This window comes from Dendropsophus ebraccatus, chromosome 14, assembly GCF_027789765.1.
Source record: "Dendropsophus ebraccatus isolate aDenEbr1 chromosome 14, aDenEbr1.pat, whole genome shotgun sequence".
Taxonomy (NCBI): domain Eukaryota; kingdom Metazoa; phylum Chordata; class Amphibia; order Anura; family Hylidae; genus Dendropsophus; species Dendropsophus ebraccatus.
This window is the reverse complement of record NC_091467.1, coordinates 75,561,754-75,579,619: the sequence shown is the minus strand read 5'-3', so window position 1 is coordinate 75,579,619 and position 17,866 is coordinate 75,561,754. Positions and strand designations below refer to the sequence as shown.

The 17,866-nt window shown below is 45.9% G+C and overlaps 1 protein-coding gene across 1 annotated transcript in view; it reads left to right on the top strand.

The window, feature by feature from the left end:
- MYBL2 (MYB proto-oncogene like 2) overlaps window positions 1-17,866 on the top strand; it is a 23,558-nt gene extending 5,692 nt beyond the window's left edge. The window contains exons 2-14 of the mRNA XM_069952798.1: window positions 2,243-2,336; window positions 2,566-2,637; window positions 3,214-3,306; window positions 4,106-4,326; window positions 6,699-6,843; window positions 6,922-7,152; window positions 7,269-7,640; window positions 10,954-11,093; window positions 11,191-11,290; window positions 12,169-12,282; window positions 12,574-12,687; window positions 14,003-14,335; window positions 16,030-17,866. Coding sequence (XP_069808899.1) covers window positions 2,243-2,336; window positions 2,566-2,637; window positions 3,214-3,306; window positions 4,106-4,326; window positions 6,699-6,843; window positions 6,922-7,152; window positions 7,269-7,640; window positions 10,954-11,093; window positions 11,191-11,290; window positions 12,169-12,282; window positions 12,574-12,687; window positions 14,003-14,335; window positions 16,030-16,158 — 2,158 coding nt within the window. The 3' untranslated portion in view covers window positions 16,159-17,866. The remainder of the gene's footprint in view (window positions 1-2,242; window positions 2,337-2,565; window positions 2,638-3,213; window positions 3,307-4,105; window positions 4,327-6,698; window positions 6,844-6,921; window positions 7,153-7,268; window positions 7,641-10,953; window positions 11,094-11,190; window positions 11,291-12,168; window positions 12,283-12,573; window positions 12,688-14,002; window positions 14,336-16,029) is intronic.

Sequence of the window (17,866 nt, the reverse complement as noted above, 5' to 3'; positions counted from 1 at the left end):
ATAGATGACCCTCTCTACCCCCATTATAGATGCCCCCTCCTCCCCCCCCCATTATTGATGCCCCCTCTTCTCCCCCCCTTATAGATACCCCCTCCCCTTATAGATGCCCCCTCTCCCCCCCATTATAGATGCCCCCTCTTCTCCCCCCATTATAGATGCCCCCCCCCCCCCCCCCCCCCTTTCCTCTATGCTAAGCAATATTTAAAAAAAACAAACACACAAACTCACCTGACAACCCGCTCCCCCGGCGATCCTCTTCTTCTTCGGACGCTGTCCCCGGCTGATGTGCGGCTGCCGGGGGTGTCCCGTCCTATCCCCGGCAGCGCGGCGCATCAGTGAGCTCCCTGTACGCCGGGGCTGTGACTTCTGACACAGGAAGAGTCTCTGACGTGCGCTTCCTGTGCCGGAAGTCAGGGCCCCAGGCAGCTCACTGATGCGCCGCGCTGCCGGGGATAGGACGGGACACCCCCGGCAGCCGCGCATCTTAAAGAGACAGCGCGCTGCCGCCGGGGCCAGTCGCAAATGGCGCCCAGATTAATAAATCTGGGCGCCATTTGCAAAATGTCAGTCGCATTGGCGACCATTTTGGTCGCCATCTGGAGCCCTGTATATACCTGTATAGGATCCGGGTGTTATATCCATAGTACAGACACTATATACCTGTATAGGATGTGTGTGTTATATCCATAGTACAGACACTATATACCTGTATAGGATGTGTGTGTTATATCCATAGTACAGACACTATATACCTGTATAGGATCCGGGTGTTATATCCATAGTACAGACACTATATACCTGTATAGGATGTGTGTGTTATATCCATAGTACAGACACTATATAACTGTATAGGATCCGGAAGTTATATCCATAGTACAGACACTATATAACTGTATAGGATGTGTGTGTTATATCCATAGTACAGACACTATATAACTGTATAGGATCCGGGTGTTATATCCATAGTACAGACACTATATAACTGTATAGGATGTGTGTGTTATATCCATAGTACAGACACTATATAACTGTATAGGATCCGGAAGTTATATCCATAGTACAGACACTATATAACTGTATAGGATGTGTGTGTTATATCCATAGTACAGACACTATATAACTGTATAGGATCCGGGTGTTATATCCATAGTACAGACACTATATAACTGTATAGGATGTGTGTTATATCCATAGTACAGACACTATATAACTGTATAGGATGTGTGTGTTATATCCATAGTACAGACACTATATACCTGTATAGGATCCGGGTGTTATATCCATAGTACAGACACTATATAACTGTATAGGATCCGGGTGTTATATCCATAGTACAGATGCTATATAACTGTATAGGATCCGGGTGTTATATCCATAGTACAGACGCTATATAACTGTATAGGATGTGTGTTATATCCATAGTACAGACACTATATAACTGTATAGGATGTGTGTGTTATATCCATAGTACAGACGCTATATAACTGTATAGGATGTGTGTTATATCCATAGTACAGACACTATATACCTGTATAGGATGTGTGTGTTATATCCATAGTACAGACACTATATAACTGTATAGGATGTGTGTGTTATATCCATAGTACAGACACTATATAACTGTATAGGATCCGGGTGTTATATCCATAGTACAGACGCTATATAACTGTATAGGATGTGTGTTATATCCATAGTACAGACGCTATATAACTGTATAGGATCCGGGTGTTATATCCATAGTACAGACACTATATAACTGTATAGGATCCGGGTGTTATATCCATAGTACAGACACTATATAACTGTATAGGATCCGGGTGTTATATCCATAGTACAGACACTATATAACTGTATAGGATGTGTGTGTTATATCCATAGTACAGACACTATATAACTGTATAGGATCCGGGTGTTATATCCATAGTACAGACACTATATAACTGTATAGGATCCGGGTGTTATATCCATAGTACAGACACTATGGGGCATATAGAATACATTAACCAGGGGTCGCCCTTTTTATAGGATTTCTGGTACGTAGCGGATTACTAGTAGTACAGAGATATAGGTTCAGAGGTCATCACTCCCGGGCCCCCTGACCAGCATCACATGGTTCTCACTTGTACTTATGGAGATGGAATATGCCTTTAAGATTTGCACAGTTCTTTCTGTAACTCCGTACATAGACCGTAACAGAGAGAGCCTCAGAGTAATCCTATACTTTATCCTGTTTCCTCCGCAGTGACGACCTGGACGACTTACATTATCAGGACACTGATTCTGATGTTCCCGAGCAGCGAGAGAACAGAGTCAAAGTGAAGTGGACCCATGATGAGGTGAGGCTGATGGCCGCCATGATGCTTCTTTAGAGTCAGCTGGATGATGTTAGTGACTGTTATCAGCCCTAACGGAGTAGAAACCGCTGCAGTGAGCGAGAGCCGGGGACCTGATGACCTCCAGGATTGTTTGCTGGTTTATATGGATGTTATGTCTTATCCCCAGTCCCTGTCTATGAGGTTTCCTTGTGCATTGCTGACTTACTAATTCCTGCTTTCACCTCACTAGGATGAATTGCTGCGAGCCCTGGTGAAAAGGTTCGGGCAGGGGGAATGGAAACACATCGCAAACCACATGCCGGTTCGTAGTCCTAGTCCTCTCTTCTGCTTTGGGGGTTTGAAAAAATGTAGGAGGAATATATAATTTTTTTTTTTTAGTGAGAAGAATGGAAAGTGTTAGGGCCCTGTTCCACGGGACGATTATCATTCAGATTATCGTTAAATCGTTCGAATCTAAACGACAATCGTTCGGTTGAATAGCAGTTAACGATTAACGACTAAAGGTTAGTCGTTGCTCGTTCGCAGATCGTTTGCGTTGAATAAGATGTCGTTCGCAGTAGTAACGAACGTGATAGCAGCGACAAAGCTGCAAGAAAGATCATAAGTAACAATTATCGTTCCATGTGAATGGGTGAACGATTTCACGTCTTTCACAATAGCGGTCGCTTGGATCGTTTATTGTTAACGCTTAAGCGAATGATAATCGTCGTAGAATAAGGCCCTTAGACTGTGTGCAGAAGAGTAAAAGCTACATGTACAGCGCAGTGTGTGTGTAAGGAGGGGGAGGGGTGAGGAAGCTCCTAATTGCTGCAGTTTCTTTACCTCTCTGAACTTTCCTTAAACTGTTTTTTTCCATACAATTTTTATCTTTTTTTAGAACCGGACAGAGCAACAGTGTCAGCACCGATGGCTCCGCGTTCTCCATCCTGACCGTGTCAAAGGACCTTGGACTAAAGAGGAAGACGAGAAGGTTAAAATGGCTTTATGTGGGAGTGGTTATTAAAAACAAAAGCAAAACCTTTTAGTAGGCAGAGTTATAGCAAAAGTTTTGATTGGTCAGGGGCAGAGTCCAGACTGATGGGAAGAATGAGCCGGGAGAGGTACACATGCAACATGTTGGCTTCTTGCTCTGTCACATGACCTAGAAGGATTTTCAGTGTAAGACCACGTGATGCCGAGAGCTTTGAAACATTTTAAATGTTTGCGGTACTGACACAGCTGCGTGGATGTGTCGGTACAGCAGCGTGGACATTTAAACTGTTTCATAGCTCCCAGCATCACGTTCCGGGTTCAGACAATCTGTTCTGCTGCACACGTCATACTGTATATATAGAACATGTACATAAGGCTTTAGTCTAGGTCTCAGACATAGAACAAGTAGAGGAGCGGCCAGTCGTCTACTTTATCACGGTCTGAACACTCCATGATCAATAAATACTTTTCGTATGTGTCTCTGACCGGTACTCAAGGAGAACATTCTAGTTATAATACCTTGATATTCTTCTTCTTCTCAGTAACATAAAGGGCTGTCGGCAGAAAAATCCCCTCCCCCCCCAAGGCCATCTAGTCGTCCCTTTTAGTATTTCTCCTCTTAGGATAGACATATGTATATTCCAGACAGGTTACATTCTGTTGTAGATTTACCAACCACATCTGCTGGAAGTTTGTTCCAAGCATCTACTACTCTTTCAGTGAAGTTTCTTGCCTTCCTTCTGATCTTTCCATATTCTGATCAGTATTCTTTTTGTGCTGATGTCTGGTGTCTGCAGGTTATTGAGCTGGTGAAGAAGTATGGAACCAAACACTGGACGCTCATCGCGAAGCAGCTGAAAGGACGGTTGGGTAAACAGTGCCGCGAGCGCTGGCATAACCACCTCAATCCAGAGGTGAAGAAATCTTCATGGACCGAGGAGGAGGATCGCATCATCTGCCAGGCGCACAAACTTCTAGGCAATCGCTGGGCAGAAATAGCAAAGCTGTTGCCGGGGAGGTATGTCACACACTTATCTGCCTTTAATCATTATATAATCCATGGATACAGGAGGAATAAGCTGGTGATGAGGGCTGATATTACTGCGATACTGACAGCCAGGCTCCCAAGTGTTGGCATTGGGGAAAGCTCTGATACTCGGAGGTTAGAGGTACTCCGACAAGTAAAAAGTATTGCTTTCAGACCCGCTAGTGTCAGAAAGTTGTACAGATAAATAATAATTTACTTGTGTTTAAAAATCTCTAGTCTAATCTTTCAAGGGGTACTCCGGGCAAATTACATAATTTAACACTGCACTTATAAAGGGAAGTTATATAACATTGCTATTTACACTCTTTAGGACAGCTGTAATGTTACCTGTTTTTCAAAGAATCAAAGTCCCACAGGAAATCCTGTAGTTCAGGAAGAAGGAAACACATCACGTCTCAATGCTGTTCCACACGTGCCATATTGAGACGTGATGTATTTCCTCTATGTCACAGGGAAATCCGCCCCTCAACTCCTCCTCTGCCCGCCCCCACTCCTCCTCTGCCCGCCCCCACTCCTCCTCTGCCCGCCCCCACTCCTCCTCTGCCCGCCCCCACTCCTCCTCTGCCCGTCCAGTTTTACAATACATACTATATTATCTGTCGGGCTCCCTCCTCTGCACAGTCTCAGTCTCCTCTGCTTCTAAGTCATCCTGGAGATCGGCAGCAGATGTCACAGATCTAATAGGAGGCATTTGGCACCCTTTCAATGCCAGATGCCTGCTAGGAGATGACTGGTGTCTGATGCTACAGGATTCTCCTCCAGAATGACTGAGAAGCAGAGGAGACCTCGGACACCAGATTCAGCTATAACTCCTAGTCCAGCAGCTGACAGCAAGCAGCAACATCTTTCTGGAGCTGAAAGGGTTTGTTTCAATGCTCCCTGGAAGATCCTGGCCGACTTCAGGCACCTGAAAGATGTTGCTGCTTGCTGTCAGCTGCTGGACTATGTGTTATAGCTGAATCACCATCATAAAGTGTCAGCATGGCATGATGGTGGGGGTTGTATGTGTGCAAGCTGGAGTTGCACAGCTTCCAGAACTACTACCACCATCATTGTCTCTTGGACAAGATGCTGGTAGTAATTTTTCAAGCTGTGCAACTCCAGGTTGCACAACCACAACCCTCAGCATCATGCCATATTAAAAGTAGACAATGATGGCTGCAGTTTTTATTCACTGGACACCCAAATAAGGGGGCGGGGTTGTCAGTATTTACCATTACTAAGCTGTGCAGTGGGAGGGGAATAGATGGAGGGAGGCAGGGAATAGAGGAGCTAGGGATGGAGGGCGGGGTTGTGGGCATGTTTGTGGGTGGGAGGAGGAGGTGGGAGGTTTACAGAGGCAGGCCAGGGAAACAAGGCATTGTGGGGACTGTAGGAATATGCAGCACACAGGCACTGGTCCAAACAGGAAGTTGGAGATGTAATCAGCAGCAACAGAGCACAGTGCAGGGGAAGGAAATGTGACAGAGGTGGCAGGAACCATCCCCCAGTGTGTGAGTTGTTTAGATTTTACAGGGGGTGCCTGGAGTACTCCTTTCAGTATTTATCAGCTGCTGTATGTTCTGCAGGAAGTGGTGTATTCTCTCCAGTCTGACACAGTGCTCTCTGCTGCCACCTCTGTCCATGTCAGGAACTGTCCAGGGCAGGAGAGGTTTTCTATGGGGATTTGCTGCTGCTCTGGACAGTTCCTGACATGGACAGAGGTGGCAGCAGAGAGCACTGTGTCAGACTGGAGAGAATACACCACTTCCTGCATGACATACAGCAGCTGACTGGAGATTTTTAAATAGAAGTCAATTAAAATGTTTTGCCAGAGTACTCTAACGCATTACATGCTGCGATCAAATCCTGACTGCAGGATATAATGGATTTGCAGGTCAGTTACCCTTCCAGCAGTACGGCAACAGGATCACCAGGTGCAGATGGGTTTCCATGGCAGCAGGGGGGCCTTCAGAAGACCCCCAGGTTTGTCATGTACACTATAGGCAGCATAATGTTGATGGGGGGTAATTCTCTCTCTCTCTCTCTCACTCTCTCACTCTCTCACTCTCTCACTCTCTCACTCTCTCACTCTCTCACTCTCTCACTCTCTCACTCTCTCACTCTCTCACTCTCTCACTCTCTCACTCTCTCACTCTCTCACTCTCTCACTCTCTCACTCTCTCACTCTCTCACTCTCACTCTCTCTCTCTCTCTCTCACTCTCTCACTCTCTCACTCTCTCACTCTCTCTCTCTCTCTCTCTCTCACTCTCTCACTCTCTCACTCTCTCACTCTCTCTCTCTCTCTCTCTCTCATCCGTTGTGTCAAAGAATCTGACAGATCTGCCTGTTTCATCCATAGGACGGACAATGCGGTGAAAAATCACTGGAACTCAACCATCAAGAGGAAGGTAGAGACAGGCGGCTATCTGAATGGGATGAAGAGCGCCATTATTGGGGACAAAGAGGAAAAGGAAGACTCCGGATATCCGGCTACTGGGGAAGAGGTAACGGAGTGATCTGTATGAAACATGAACCCAATCTCTAGTAAAGGATCCTGCTGATGGTTCTCTATGTAATTACAGACTGAATCGCCTTCTCACGTTAAGGTAGAGAGTGTTGAGAACGGCCCCAGCTCCGATATAATGGAAGTGAAAATAGTTGAGGTCAAGTCTGAGCAGCTAAGTGAAGCCGAGGAAGACGACAGCGCTCAGTCCAGCCCCTCATCTGCCGTCGCCTCTGTCAGTTCTGCCCCTGAGAAGTGGATGGTGGAGTACGTCAACTACCTGGTGCCAAACAGTGACATGATTGAGTCGGTAAGGCGTTCATAGGGGACGACGTTACGTGTGACGTTTATCCTCCCCCCTTGAACTCATTGGGGATGTGCTGTGACCTACGATGTGGTGTTCATGAGCTTATGTTTCTTATCCAGGATGCCGAAGGTTGGTGTGACCTTACAAACTTCGAGTTGGCCGATGAATCTGTGGTTACTGATGTCGGCAGTCCGAACTCTTCGTCTTCTTCGTTAAAGCCCCTGGCAACTAATGTTACAGAATATCGTCTAGATGGACATACCTTGTCTGACCTAAGTAAGGGTAGCAAGGGGGAGTTAATCCCTATATCACCACGTCCTCATGCTGGGTTTGGGACGCCGCCATCTTTGCTGAAACATCACAAGAAGAGGAAGATCACATTGTCACCCGTCACAGAAAGCGTGGCCAACAGCAGCACCTCCACTACAGATACCAACAGCATGACACCCAAAAGCACTCCTGTCAAGTCACTACCGTTCTCCCCATCACAGGTATGACTTCCTAAAGGGGGCATAGAGACACAAAGTAAGGGTAATTTCAGACGCATAGACTTCTCGGCCGGGGGGGGGGGGGGATATACTGTACATACAAGATATGCATATAGTGGTGCTGTCAGATTCCAGATCAGAGCAGTGCATACTTAATGCTGCTGATGTGATGCTCCCTCCTGTTCCCCTCGGTCTTCCATCCAGTTGTGTATATTCAGACCCTGGAATACAAATAATTGCTGTCCGGCTCTTAGTAGTATAAAAATCTTTTCTTTATTGTAGCATATTAAAAACTGACAGTATCATAAACGCCAACGCGTTTTGGAAAAGCTTCCTTAATCATGGCATACAAAATAGTAATAAACACATCTATTTATACATATATCCCAATAAAGGTAAAAGAGGAGGGAACAAAGAAAAGAGACAGGAAGGGGCAAAGTTCTATATCAAACACCTGTGGAAGCGAACACAGGGAGTAGCATACATAAAACCAGAGACGGATGAATAGCATGGAAAGAAGAAAACGCATAATACATCTCATGGTGTAAACGCAACATGTGAATATAAACAAATATTAGAAACATGAGCGCATACAGTTAATGAAAAAACACAGCAGGGGGGTCTATACTATGAGGAAGAAATACATTTAACATGCTCAGAACACAAAAAAACAAACTTTTTAAATTTAAAAAAAAAAAAACTTTTTTAAAAAAATTGTGTGAACGCCTATGCTCATGGGTGGATGACTTGCTTCAACCCTTGGTGGTCCGGATTCCCGGATACATCAGGGACAGCAAGTCCCTCCTAGCGGCTTTAGGTGGTTTCACCTGGGCATCCAACTATACATGGGTCACGTGCGATGTCACTGCACTATATACATGTATTCCACATCATCTGGCGCTGGTAGCACTACATTTCCACCTTCGGTACAGTACAGTAATTATGAAATAATTTTACAAGATTACATTGTTTTGGTGGTTGAGTTTTTGTTACAGCATAATTTTTTTTGCTTTAACAGCACATTTTATTTACAAATAGAAGGCTGTCCTATGGGAGCGAAATTCTCCCCGTCATTAGCCAATCTTTATATGGGCTTTTGGGAGGAGGTTCATCTATGTGCAGATTCCAACCTGTACCGAGACTCCATTGTCTGGTACGGCCGTTATATAGATGACCTCCTCCTGATATGGCGGGGGGAACAGGACGACATTCCACTCTTTCTCTCATTTCTCAATAATAATGGGCTTAATTTGGTTTTTACATTACATTCGGATCCACACACTGTTTCTTTTTTGGATATTAGTTTAACTGCCGATTGTGAGCACAATAGCATCATTACCTCATTGTACCGTAAGCCCACTTCGGGCAATGGCATCCTGCAGCCATCCCTGGCACACTATTAGAAGTCTCCCCATCGGGGAGTTTGTCAGAGCGCGCCGGGCGTGTTCTGACAATCCCACCTACCTTTCACAATGTAATAATCTCACACGCAGACTACAGGCAAGGGGATACACCAGGAATGTGATAACTAGAGCTAGAAAAATTGCAGAATCACATGACCGCGATTACCATCTCCGCGACATCGTAAGACTGATACTCAGGGAGCTCCCATAACATTTTCTACACCTTACAGCACACAATTTTATGATATACAAGATGTGATTCGCAAAAATCTTCCTGTACTATATTCAGACGACGATTGTGCTACTGTATTGTCTCAGGGTGTTAGGTGTGTGGCGAGAGGGGCAGATCCCTTGCCAACATCTTATCACCTTCTGTGTTGAGAGAACAGGCCAAAAGTAGCTGGCTAGCTACCACGGGCTGCTTCAGGTGTTCCCTCCCCAGATGCCCCTGTTGTAAGTATATGACAGCCCAGAGACATTTCGTCTCCAGCGTAACCAGGAGGAACTATCATATTCCCACTTTGATCAACTGCTAAACTAATCATGTCATATATCTGGCCACCTGTACAACGTGCAATGTCCAATACGTGGGGTGCACAATTAGAAAGCTCAAGAAAAGGTTAGCTGAACACCTTGGAGATATATCAGCTGCTTCCAGAATGATGCTACATCGCCCCATGTCTGGTCTCTCCAGACATTTTGTCGAACGGCATGGAGGAGATGTCATCTCTTTCTATATGTGGCATTGAGAGGGTTAATAGACCTCGGAGGGGGGGGGGGGTGACTGGTTGCATCAGGTTAGACTACGGGAAGCCTTTTGGATCCTAGAATTAGACTGTCGTATACCATTAGGTCTTAACAGGAAGAATGATCTGGCTCTTATTTATTAACAACTTCGCAACAGACTGTACATTTTTTTTTTTTAAGTTTTTTTGTGTTCTGAGCATGTTAAATGTATTTCTCCCTCATAGTATAGACCCCCCTGCTGTGTTTTTTCATTAACTGTATGCGCTCATGTTTCTAATATTTGTTTATATTCACATGTTGCGTTTACACCATGAGATGTATTATGCGTTTTCTTCTTTCCATGCTATTCATCCGTCTCTGGTTTTATGTATGCTACTCCGTGTTCGCTTCCACAGGTGTTTGATATAGAACTTTGCCCCTTCCTGTCTCTTTTCTTTGTTCCCTCCCCCTTTACCTTTATTGGGATATATGTATAAATGTGTTTTTTACAATTTTGTATGCCATAATTAAGGAAGCTTTTCCGAAACGCGTTGGCGTTTATGATACTGTCATGTACAGTTTTTAATATGCTACAATAAAGAAAAGATTTTTATACTACTTGGAGCCGGACAGCAACTATTTGTATTCCATATATGTATCGGGAGTTGGCCCGACTCAAGGTCTTGTGCTTCATGGTGGCTGGTGCCTGAACTTTTGGATCAAGGGTGAGCTGATATTATCCCTTTCTTCTCTATATATTCAGACCCTGCCTTTTCCAGAATGATTGACAGCTGGAGGAGGCGGGGCCAGAAGACCAATCGCCTGGACTGGAGAGATGGAGAATAGGATGCCGGCAACTACATACTTCTGTGTGTTATGGAAACTGCCTGCAGTGATGTATACAGTTTATACTATGTACACATCCGTGCTGTCAGCTTCCAGTTATCGTTATCTGCCTCACATAACCCTGTTTACACAGGAAGATGTGCGGCCGATGGCAATATATTTTGAAGCTTGCTCTAAATAGGTGATACACAGCCAGATTATCCGCAGGGTGTCTAAAAGGCCCTTAACTCTGCTTATACAAGGAAAAGCTCTCTGGGGGCTGAGGATAAAGTCAGGTAAAGGTCGGACAACTTCCTGAGCCTGTTTGACCAATTGTTTCCCCCCCCCCCCCCCCTTTTTAGTTTTTAAATTTTTGGTCGAAACACGATGCATTGGAGCTGGAGAACCCATCTCTAACGTCCACACCGGTCTGCAGCCAAAAAGTGGTGGTAACCACACCGCTCCATCGAGACAAGACGCCGCTGCTACAGAAGAACTCTGCGTAAGTCTTTACACGTCAACCCCGGTCATGTATGTTGCCTTACGTTTCAGTAACCTACACGGGGAACGTTTTTTCATTACATATTTTTATTTTTAAGGTTTGTGACACCAAATCATAAATTTATTGGGGATAATGCACCTCACACCCCCACGCCATTCAAGAATGCTTTAGAGAAGTTTGGGTCATTGAAGCCATTGGTAAGTGCTATACTGCATTTTGATTTTTCCCATATATCGGCGCAGATTTTGTGGTGACGTTTAGTGTGGCAGCTCTGTCATTGGACGTGTCAAACGTTCCTGGTTTCACTACTGAGCCCTGCTGCCCTACAGAGAGAGACTGAGTGGGGGGGGGGGGGGTGCACGTCTCTCCCTGGCTATCAATCAGAACAGAATTAGAGATCGATCGAGTCGATCCAAACCCGAACGTTCGGTATTTGATTAGCGGCGGCTGCTGACCTTGGATAAAGCTCTAAGGTTGTCTGGAAAACATGGATACAGCCAATGACTATATCCATGATTTCCACATAGCCTTAGGGCTTTATCCAAGTTCAGCAGCCACCGCTAATCACATGCCGAACGTTCGGGTTCGGATCAACTCGAGCTGCTCCAGGTTCACTCATCTCTATGCAGAATCCTTTGCTTTATTACTGTCTATGAAGTGAAAGAGTTGGCTCTTTGGTCTGCCAGGTAGTAGAGCGGGCACTTTCCTCAGCTGTATCCCATGATCTCAGTGTTTCGGGAGTGAGACCTTGTGCGATTAGTAACTTCTGACATGTCTGACTTGGCAAAGAGTTTACTGCAAATGATGGTTATGCTTGAATGAATATGGCCGCTGTATCCCCTGCAGATCTGATGCTAGGTTTATCAATAAAGAGGAGTAGCTGATGTAGAAATATTGTATATGGGAGAGGCTTACTGTATAGATCTCTAGGTCGGGTATCCTGGGTATACACCATCGCTAGCCGCATCATATCCTGGATATAACTAGGAAGCAAATGTATTTGGTATTTTGTTTTTTTAATCGTTTTGTTGAAGATGACTATGGCCACGTAGGTTAATGTCTTTCAACCTTGCAGCCTCCGACTCCTCACCTTGAAGAGGATCTAAAGGAAGTTTTGCGTAATGAGTCCGGCATAGAACTGGTCATTGTAGATGAACCCAAGCATGAGCGTCAGAGGAGGAAACCTGTGGTAGGTGGTGGACATTTTATGTAGACCGCTGGCAGTAGTGTTGCCTTATTTCTCTACGTCAGTGTTTGCGGATCTGCGGCCCTCTAGCTGTTCCAAAACTACAATTCCCCTAATGCCTGCACAGCCAAAGATGCCTCACTGGCTACCCGGGCATGATGGGAGTTGTAGATTTGCAGCAGCTGGAGGGGCTGCAGGTTCCCCATCCCTGACTTAGGTGACCATTTTGGTGTATACGTTTAGTTACATTTATAGTATAGTTACATTTGCAGTTTTTATATTTTATCCTTCCAGCATTCTCACAGTCCTATCAAGAAAGTGCGGAAGTCTCTCGCTCTAGACATTGTTGACAAGGAGATCAAGCCTCCCTCAGTTTCCCTTTCTTCAGCCGTATCTCTACAAGTGCAGGTAACTTGGTTCTTGAGCTTACGTATATTAACAACGTAAGGGTGTGGGCCAGATCTGCTATCCTCTTAGAGCAGAATCTTCTTGGATGATTCAGTAGAACTTGTGATGGTATATTCTTGCCATTTCTGGGCTTACCTGTCAGTCACTGGGCAAGACCACCAGCTAGGCTTCCTATCTCTATATTGTCACCTAGCCAAGGAAGGCTTAATCACTGATAGGACCGCCCACTGGACTCCCTATCCCTGTGTTGTCACCTAGCCAAGGAAGGTTTACAATCCGCCCACTGGACTTCCAAGATTCCATTATAAGTCCTAGTCAATTGATGATTCTGGCCGCTGCAGGTCTCAATACTGGGATCCCAAGAGCTGGGATATATTTGTTCTTGCAGGGAATGGAGAACCTCACCACCTCACCTTTGTAACCACTGTGGCCTGCGCTCCATCCATTCTCTGCTTCCTGCAGCCCCATAGACAATGAATGGACATGATTGCATCCTGCCATGAGCTCTGTCCTAGTCAACTGAAAAAGATTGAGGTGCAGTACCAGACAGAGCCACTACACAATATATAGCACTGTGCCTGTTAAAGAGGAGGCCACAGGAACACTGCTTAAACATACCCTGTTTTCTCTGAAAATAAGACCTATGAGAGGTTTTTCTGAATTGCTAAATGTAAAGAAGTATGCCCGCCGAACACGCAATACCGTACAATGTCCCTGCTGTGCTGTATGAGTGCGCTGATGTGAGCACCACCTGGTGGCCGGAAGCCGCCATAGCATATGCTATAGGTCTCCAAACTGCGGCCCTCTAGCTGTTGCAATGCTACATTTCCCATCATGCCTGGAAAGCAAAATCATAACCTTTTAGCTGGCCAGGCATGGAAAATGGGGTTTTGCCACAGCTGGAGGGCTGCGGTTTGGAGACCCATACCATACACTGTTCCTGTGCTGTACGAGCGTGATGTGGTGAGCTCCCCCTGGTGGCCGGAAGCCGCCATACTGTACACTCTGTCCCTGCTGTGCTGTATGAGTGTGCTGTGGTGAGCTCCCCCTGGTGGCCGGAAGCCGCCATACTGTACACTCTGTCCCTGCTGTGCATTTAATGACCTCTTCATGGAAATATAAGACATCCCCTGAATGAAAATAAGAGAGTGCATCTTTGGAAGCAAAAATGAATATAAGACACTGTCTAATTTTCGGGACAGCAGAGTAATTCTCACATTGTGGCTGCTGATAGGGTTACATTGTTACTACGAGGGCGTTTTGCTTTATATTTGGCCATCTTGATAACTCTGGATGTTCTTTGTTCCTCCCTCAGCCTCAGCCCTGCGAGAGCTTCTTATCCATGTCCCTGAATGAGTCGTCTTGCAGCACTAAAGAGAACAGTTTACTAAATCAGGGATTTGTTCAGGTCAAGTCAAGCAAAGCGTCCTTCATCCCCGAAGACTCCTCACACACTGACATTGGTGAGCTGGTGAAATCCCAGGAGTCTTCTCTGCGGAAAAGCAGTAGAAGCATCAAAACTGAACCTAGCGCCCAGCTTATTCCTATAGACTCCTGCTCCAGCTTACCTGGCAATGTAGACGCTGCTCTGAAGTCCGATAGACCAAACATCTGTACACGGCCGGAGGCGCTGAGGATTCCAGAACCGGTGAGTGTCGCCAGGACGGGATATAAGAATTTATCACTGAATCCCAACAAGAAAAGCAGATAATACATCTACACTATTATACAACCCCCTAGGTCAGTGGTGTCAAACTCAGGCCCATCTACAATTCCCATCATGCATTGACAGCTGAAGCCCTTGTGTTGGCTGTCCAGGCATGATGGGAATTGTAGTTCTGCATCAGCTGGTGGTCTAGGAGTTTTGACACCTGGGCTCCAGGCTATGTGCACACATCTCTGCCATCCTATTTTCTTACGCTCAAACAAAGTGTCAGGTCTGGTTTTTTTTTTTTTGGTTTTTTTGTTGTTTTAACCAGAGCTCTGGAAACCTGGTAGACAAGAAATTATACAGCAGATCTGCCCAGTTACACGGCGGGCATGGCTTCATCGTGGGCCTCTCTATGTAACCAGCGGCTGAGGGAGTGTCACAGCCCCCGTGGGGGAGATTCCCGTATCTGGGACAATGGCGCTGGTTACACAGTAGTTTTATGCGCGGGGTCTCTATGCACGTCCATATTGCCAGTGTACATCATAGAGCTCTGTCTTCTGTGACTTTGATGTCTATGGATCTGTTGGTTATCAGCCGCGTTTCGTGACACGTCTGTGCTGATGAGAGGAATGAATATGCCAGCGCCATTTCCAGCGAGGGATGCAGAGCCGCTTCGAGGCAATAAAGCTTCACTATTAAGTTGGGCTCTAAAAAGGTTAAATTGCACACGCTGCTTTCTGTGCGGATTATGAAGCTAGAGAAGAATTGTCTGCAGGTGTTCTCCTAGCAAACAACATCCATCTCGCTATTACCGCGCCTCCCGCCGCTCCCACACACATTCACAATTAGAGGAATTTAAATAATTAGCCTTTTCAATTCTGAAGCTGCTAAAGCAGCCGTTACCCTCCCCCAATCTACACAGTCTGTTACCTGTATCCTATGTGCACTGTATCATATGTCTTAATAATTGTCTGCCCAGGTTCAGAGGATTGCAACGCAGGGCGGCCATTCACCCTGACTAAAGGTCACGGCGTGTCGTAGTGGCTGTGATAACCAGAGCGATGCTGGGGAAGTTATGAGCTCAAAGCTGCAATATTGGCTGCAGACCCAAATACACGGCATAGTATTATCCAATACTGCGGCCAATGCCAGAAATCCTGCAGCCATAACTACATGCTTAAAGGGGCACTCTAGCAATTTTTCTTTTCTTTGAAATTAACTGGTTTCTGAAAGTTAGAAAGATTCTGTTATGTTTAAAAAATCTTCAGTCTTATCAGCTGCTGTATGTCCTGCAGGAAGTGGTGTATTCTCTCTAGTCTGACACAGTGCTCTCTGCTGCCACCTCTGTCCATGTCAGGAACTGTCCAGAGCAGGAGAGGTTTTGCTGCTGCTCTGGACCATTCCTGACATGGACAGAGGTGGCAGGAGAGAGCACTGTCAGCCTGCAGGACATACACCAGCTGCTAAGGACTGGAGATTTTTATACAGAAGAACATTCTGAAACCAGCCAATTTGAAAGAAAAAAAGAAATGGAGTACTCCTTTTAGTGTTTGGGATAGAATCCTTGGGCAATAAGCCTGTAGCAGTGATGGTGTAATGTGCGGCCTCCTCAGCCTTGTGTTCCTCTGTTCTCGGCCGTTCATCCTCTGGCCGTTTCTCTGCTCTCACTCCCCGTCTCCTCTTCTCCCCAGATGAGTAAAGCTTGGAAAATCATTGCCTTTGGCGGCTCCCAGGACCAACTCCTCATGCAGGAGAAAGCACGAGCCATTCTGAACTTACACAAACACAGCTCTACTTCACGGACTCTCATCATGTCATGAACACTGCTGCGGAATATACGGACTTGTCAGTCAGCCATGTTGTGAAGAGCCGCCTCTCACCATACAGCCACACGTTTTATATTTACACTGGGCTCTGGCTTTGACCACCTGGGCCTGTCCCCACTATATGGAGGGTCCAACAGAAAAGATAGCAATGGTTAATACAAAACTGCCCCACACCCCTCCCAACCTGCTCAGTATTCACATGGACCTTTTGGATGGGCAGACCCGTATCAATACAAGCGGATTTCCCCCTTGTTTAGAGGGGTTGTCCAGTCTTAGAATAACATGGCCACTTTCTTTCACAAGCAGCGCCTCTCCTGTCCTCAGGTTGTGTGTGGTAGTGCAGCTCAGTTGCGTTTTAAACGAATTGTAAAAACCACACACAACCTGAGGATAGGGGTGGCAGGAAATTAGCGCTGCTTTTGATAGTCCTGGACAACCCCTTTTTAAGGAGCCATTTTATGTTCTATACAGTTGTCTGGCCAGGGTTGCATCAATAATTTTTATCTCTCATATCTGTTCTATCACCTCCTTGTCAGCTGTGCATCCCCCCTGTGCACACAGATGCATGGCTGACCAGTGACCTGTGATCAGCTGATGAATGAGCGATTACGCAGACATCAGCTGTTACATTGGCCAATAACCGGACAACCTGACCCCTATGGCATCGTTTTATCATTTGTTTCCTTCCATTTTTCTTGTGATTCCATTTCTGGTTTTGGTGCAAGAAAAATAATAGAAAAGAATACAGAACGCGGCCGGTGTGGCTCCAGCTGTAAAAGGATAAACGGGTAAGAGACCCTGCTCTGTACTTCCCTCTGATTGTGGTGGAGACGTCCATGGCGGCCGCTCGCATCGCTCCTCTTTGGGGACCTCTCCCGCTCTTTCTCAGTCAGGACTCTGATAGCTAGCAGAGAGTGCAGGGAGAGTTTTTACTTAGAGTAGGTATATATATATTTTCAATTAATATAATTGGTTAAAGGGGATCTCTGGGGTTACAGAGCCGGCATCCTCACAAAGTGGAATCCAATCTAGCGGGAAACATGGAAACTAAACCGGAAACAGAATATAAAGTAGATTCCGCCCCCTACCCCTCCACAATCTATTACAGAGCTGTCTAAGATTGGGAAATACAGGTCTGCTTTTTTTTTTTTTTTTTTTTTTTTTACTAGGTACATCCTGTTTCCTGATCTAAGCTGCCATCTTGCCTAAATTTCTATGGGTGTCTAACTCAGGCCCTCCAGCTGCTGCAAAACTACAACTCATCTTTGGCTCTCCAGGCATGATGGGAGTTGTAGTTTTGCTGGAGGGCCTGACTTTGACACCTGTGCTCTACACTCCAGACCGGGTAGGAAACCTTGGCTCTACAGCTGTTGCAAAACAACAACTCCCACCATGCCTTGAGAGCCGAGGTTCCCTACCGCTGCTCTCCATGTTACATAAGGTCGGGTTCTCCAATGCAGTGTTATATGTGTGGGGTCCCCAGTAAGAATGAAGTGTTGTTCAAACTGGTTATTCTCTGTTCGGGGGAGGGGGGGGGGGGGTTCAAACTTGCAGCCCTCCAGTGGTTGCAGAGCTACAATTCCCATCATCCCCGGAGAGCCGAAACTTAGCCGCGGGTTTGACCTCTGTGCTTTATGTATTTTCTGGGCAGGAGGAGGAGGGTGTGCCACCAGCCAGTGAGAATAAAGTTGTCTTTTCAGAA